Source organism: Diaphorina citri, unplaced genomic scaffold, assembly GCF_000475195.1.
Source record: "Diaphorina citri unplaced genomic scaffold, Diaci psyllid genome assembly version 1.1 scaffold113, whole genome shotgun sequence".
Taxonomy (NCBI): Eukaryota; Metazoa; Arthropoda; class Insecta; order Hemiptera; family Psyllidae; genus Diaphorina; species Diaphorina citri.
Genome location: NW_007377550.1, coordinates 333,636 through 339,459, shown reverse-complemented (window position 1 = coordinate 339,459; position 5,824 = coordinate 333,636). Strand labels below are relative to the sequence as shown.

The 5,824-nt window shown below is 38.9% G+C and overlaps 1 protein-coding gene across 1 annotated transcript in view; it reads right to left on the bottom strand.

Annotated features, from left to right (window-relative positions):
* Window positions 1-2,923: 2,923 nt before the first annotated feature.
* Window positions 2,924-5,824, bottom strand: part of LOC103524680 — a 4,214-nt gene continuing 1,313 nt past the window's right edge. Inside the window, exons 2-3 of the mRNA XM_008489712.1 lie at window positions 3,349-3,589; window positions 2,924-3,261 (exon numbers count right to left, since the gene is read on the bottom strand). Of these exons, the coding sequence (XP_008487934.1) occupies window positions 2,924-3,261; window positions 3,349-3,589 (579 nt within the window). The remainder of the gene's footprint in view (window positions 3,262-3,348; window positions 3,590-5,824) is intronic.

The following is a 5,824-nucleotide window of genomic DNA, read 5'->3' as shown; positions in this document are numbered from 1 at the left end:
CTCCCATAGCCCTCCGAAGTTGGGTGCACTGGGTGGGTTGAATTTCCATTCAATTTCTTGAGATCTGAGGTGGTTGGTAATGGGAGTGCTGGACTGAGTCAGGAAGTCTTGAACTTCTTTCAAGTAGTTTGCCGCACCTCTGAAATTGGTACCGTTGTCACTGAAGATACACGAGGGAAGACCGCGTCTACCAATAAACCGGTCGAGTGACGCAAGAAACGCCTCTGTTGAGAGTGAGGACACCAATTCCAGATGTATAGCCTTTGTGGTAAAATATGCCTCATGTAATAATTCAAAAGTATTAATAAAACACCATGGTGTCGTACAGTTTTACTTGTAAAGAAGTTTCGGGCTTCAGGAATTCGGTGTACCCAGGAACCTACTATTTTACACACAAACCTAGCAGTTGTCCTCAAACCAAAACTGAGAACAAGAACCCAGGTATTATTAGGTAAAACAAATAAACATAGAAAACCAAACTATCTGAAAAGCTAGGTAATATGACAAGCCAGGTCGACTGCTATTGCACAAATGAAATTTCCATGTTTGTTTTCAAAATATGCCTCATGTAATAATTCAAAAGTATTAATAAAACACCATGGTGTCGTACAGTTTTACTTGTAAAGAAGTTTCGGGCTTCAGAAATTCGGTGTACCCAGGAACCTACTATTTTACACACAAACCTAGCACTTGTCCTCAAACCAAAACTGAAAACAAGAACCCAGGTATTATTAGGTAAAATAAATAAACATAGAAATGAGGACATAAAATTATAATGAATCTATTTGAAAGTTAACAAGAACCTGTGACTCTGCAGTGAGGACAATGTGGGAACCAAAGGAAACAAAAAACAAAAGTGGGTAATATAAATTTGATTCTCCAGATAAATGTGCCCAGATAAGAAGCTGATATGTTTGTTATTTGACTGAGATAAAACAATTTTAACCCTAACCTTTATCCATATCTACATTAAATATGTTGTGAAAGATGGATGGAAAGTAAAATTGATTTACCTACCAATGCGAGCATGCAGGTATTTATAACAATGGTCCACGTTCCAGATTGAGATGGACAGGAAACAAAAAACAAAAGTGGGTAATATAAATTTGATTCTCCAGATAAATGTGCCCAGATAAGAAGCTGATATGTTTGTTATTTGACTAAGATAAAACAATTTTAACCCTAACCTTTATCCATATCTACATTAAATATGTTGTGAAAGATGGATGGAGAGTAAAATTGATTTACCTACCAATGCGAGCATGCAGGTATTTATTACAATGGTCCACGTTCCAGATTGAGATGGACGTTATCTGTTGAAGAGATTTGTTGCTATTTTGGGCATGTTGTTTATGTTCATTGAGGTAGAGGTGTAGGAGAAGAAGAATTCTATTGTTTCGTGTAAAGTGGAATGCGGAAAAGTGTGATGAACAGACTTCAGAGGCTACTCTGAGAAAAACACCTAGGATTGAGGTAGAGGTGTAGGAGAAGAAGAATTCTATTGTTTCGTGTAAAGTGGAATGCGGAAAAGTGTGATGAACAGACTTCAGAGGCTGCTGTGAGAAAAACACCTACCTTCGAACTTTCAATGTTAAATTTCTAGATGTCAGGCCTCAACAGATGAGAACACAGTCAATGTACAAACTTTTATTGCTAAAGCGTGCTCCATACAAGCATATTTCTAATCAGGGTTCCTTGTTGTCTAAAACATTTTTGTTCCAACCTCTTTGAAACCTTGCTGCACAAGTTCCCGGACCGTTTTCATTTTAATTATATGGACACGTCTCTATCCCAGCTATTAGAACGTTGTAATCATCATTTTATTGTGTACCCATGTAGCACACCCTGCTCCGGGCCAAATCAAATGCAAATTCGAAGTTCGAACATGCTTCAACAAGCTATAATGGAAGAGGTGTACAAAAAGGTATACTACAAAGTACCCAACATAACATAAGGTACACCAATAAGCATGTTGTATCCGATAGGTACACATTAGATTGTAGATCCTTCTAAGGCTCTGTATACATCTTCTGGATTCTGCTAAAGAAATACAAGTCCTTTTATGATTTCATGGGTGGAAAATGATATTTTATCGTCATAAATGTCATAATAGACCCTTTCTTGTCCTTTGTGGGGGAGATATATGTAATGGACTATATTTTTCCTGACATATATGCGCATTTTAAGTTTGACTTGTGCGTTCACGATCGGTATCCATGTAGGTGTCTGGCTATTTCATTTTGTCACAATGTTAACATCGTTAACCATGTTTATGTTCTGCCACAGTATCAACAATGTTACGTTCAGAAACAAATAAATAACCACGATCTTACAAGTGGAAGTTTGTTACGTAGTGTAAACGGATCCTAACTTAATGAAATATTTTTCGAGATTTAAACGTTTTGATAAGACGATCCGTGTACGCCGAGGCTCTGGTATTATTGGAATCTCATAATTATAACTTTGTAATTTCTCCCATCTCGTTATTGTTTTCGCCCGGGACGGTTTTGAATGTGATAAAGTGATTTACCTGCTCGGGATTTATCAGATGGTTCGCACTGGTTCTCGTGTCATTATTGTTGTTCAGGCATTTCATTGTTTCTCATAATCTCCACGGATGCTTCGAGGAAATTTACGACTTCGTATGGTCAATTGAGATCCAGCGAAGTCAACACTCTTCAGGAACTTTGCGATCAGTGGCAGTTAAAGTCAATGCTCGCAATGTTTAGTTTGTTTTCATCTAGCACAAAGCTTTGGCAAAGAAAGGTTGGTAATGTTGGTATGTTTCAAATGGATAGATCAGGAGATTGACTAGTTTATTAGCCTCAGTATATCACACTCATAGCTCTCACCAACTTCTTTAGATTTCAATATCTCAATTCTGACGTGACATATTCGTAACCTACTCTTTTTTACATCTTCGTCAATAGTTGAACGTTTTCATTAAATTAGGCAGAGGTTTTACATTGAGCGATTCTGGAGATTTCATTTCTGGCACGGGTTCAACACACTCCCCCACTGATTGAGGCCATGTGGCAGGGTCTGTGTAGAGAAAAGCTGGTCCATCAAACCACAACTTGTTACCGACTAATTCGGATGGCAACAAGCCTCTACTTGCAAGGTCTGCACTGTTGTCCCCTGAGGACACATGCCGCCACTGAGTGGGATTGGATGCCTCCAGAATCTTCATCACACGATTTGCCACAAACGTTTTGAGGAGATAGGGCTCAGTTTTCAGCCATGCAAGGACGGTTGCACTGTCTGAAAATAAATATGTGTTCTTAATTTTCACTTTCTTGTGGAGAAACGAGAGAGATTTCACAATTTGCACGAGTAGTAGTGCAGCACACAACTCGAGTTTGGGAATAGTTTGTACTTTGAGAGGAGCTACTTTTGTCCTGGCACGCAACATGTGCACGGTAACCTGTTGGTCGGGTTTGACTACTCTGAGATAAACAACGGCTGCATAGGCCGCACCTGATGCATCACCGAATCCTATGAGGTCAATTTCACTTTGGTTGTTTGAGCCGAGGCAGCAGCCATATTGGTGACCGCCGGAGCAGGCTTGTGCTCCTCGAGAGAACTTTGCCTGGCTTTGATTTGAAAATAATAACCCTCAAAGGAAGACAATGTTTGAAGAATATCACACCTACTAGTTTCATCTACTTGTAAATTCGAAGCACTCACCCTATCTATCAAAGCTTCAAATTTTTCATAGGTGTCATCTACCTTTTTGCACATTTCAAGAAACTGAGGCTGTTTAGTCCTATCCTCCATCAAACCATAGCATCTTTTTACCCTATCATAATATCTTTTGAGTGTTTCCACTGCCTGAGCATGTTGCAACTCCACAGACGACATTGCAAAGAAAAGTCACACACAACACGGATTTTCGAGGTAAATGGGATAAAATAAAACACTTTAACACTTTGGACAAATTGGACCGGCAGAACGTTAAAACTTTAAAATTTGCAACAGAAAAACGATAAAAAAAACATGAAAACAACAGATGCGCAATTTTTTTTTTTTTGGTCACGTTTTTTCAATTTTCAAGGGAGTACGAAACGAGTGGATTTTGCACGATTTTGCACAAAAATTGCAGCCATGACTTTTCCAAGCAATAGAGCATAAATCACAAAAATTGGGGGTTGAAAATTTCAGGTAATCTCGGGGTCTCGGCGCAGACAAATTGGTAGGCCCCCTGTAGTGATTGGCGCCCACCTTTTACGACACTTTGCAAAGGACTGAGGGACAATATTAGAGGTATATCATCTTGGAGTTCAGATACCTCAATAGGTAAGTCGATATTGTTTGTAGTTTCTAACTGAAGTTTTGTATTGTTACGGTGATATATTCTTCATTCCTTTTAACATGGTGCTTTCTATGGCCTAACCTAACCTACATACATGAACACGAGATGGGAACAAAGACAAAAAAAGACATAAAACTTACGGTATCACCAGGGGGCTTTTTTTTTTACAAGAGAAATACTTATCGGATTGAATTTGAGCATAAAGAGAAGAGATATGAGACAAAACGAATCGGGATTGACAGTTTTGAGAGGCACGAGGTTTCTTTGCACAAAGGGTCGAGACGAGACGATTCGAGAACACGAGATTACGACACGGGAAAACGGAAAGTTCGAGACGAAAAAACACTAAAAGTTCGATTTTGAGCAAAAGTCACAAAAAGAAAGCAAAAAGGCACAAAAGAAAAGATATAGCCGGCCTGAAGTGACCACTTAATGTTCGGTAGCTCAAGAGTTTGAAGTTTAGAATTTTAGAATAGAAATGTTAACGAGTAAAATTGACACAAAGGAACACAGAAAATGAGAGAGCTGAGTGATACGTACGTGGTCGCTGGTTTTGAGAGAAGAGAGTGAGCGGGGCGCTTGGTTAGGAGATGGTGGCCGAGCCTATTATGTTCGGCCGGGCTCGGGTTCCTTCGTATCCATCACGGAGTTTGGAGCGTTGTGGATGCTCTAAATAGTCTAAATACTTAAATCGCGATACCGGCGCGGACACATACGTACATACATACTCGTACATACATACATACGTGCAGACCATGGGCTAAAAACACTTTTTTGACATCAGGGGATCCCCAAAACGGATATTTCCAACCATTTCCCGATTTTGAAAATTTGGACCGATTGCAATACTTTCATTACTAGTATAGCTCGCTATACTGTAGTAATAGAAAGTAAAAATACCATTATGTAAGTTTTAGTAAGTTCGGGTCATTCCCGAGTTAAAAATCCCCCCAAAAAAACTTCGTTGAAAGTGGGCCAAGTTCCGCAATGACTTACTCAAAAAGTTCGGCCTACGATAGTATGTGATATCTAAAAAATAGAGGCCAAGTTAGACCTTGTCTAATTCCTAAAACCTCTATACTCAATCACACTTCCTCCTGACTTGGCCAGTTTGAACTTCAAGTTTCGCATTAATTTAATGTGTACAGAAGAGAATGCCCTAGGCAATAATCCCGCCCCTGAGTTAGGATTTTTCAATTTTTTTTTCTTTCTTTATTCAATTTTCGTTTTCTTTTGTTAATTTCTTTTGTTAATATCGTAGGCCGAACTTTTTGAGTAAGTCATTGCGGAACTTGGCCAACTTTCAACGAAGTTTTTTTGGGGGGATATCATACCTTTTTGGAAGTGTTAGACTGACTGTCACTAAATTAGTGCTCCTTGTTTTCCGCTTGTTCCCACACTGACCCAAATTGGATATAAAAGCCTTCTTTTTCGTTATAAAATTTTCCCGTTATATTTTCCCCAGTTTGTGATACAAAATCCCTAATTGCCGACTTTCTCTTTTACCTATGA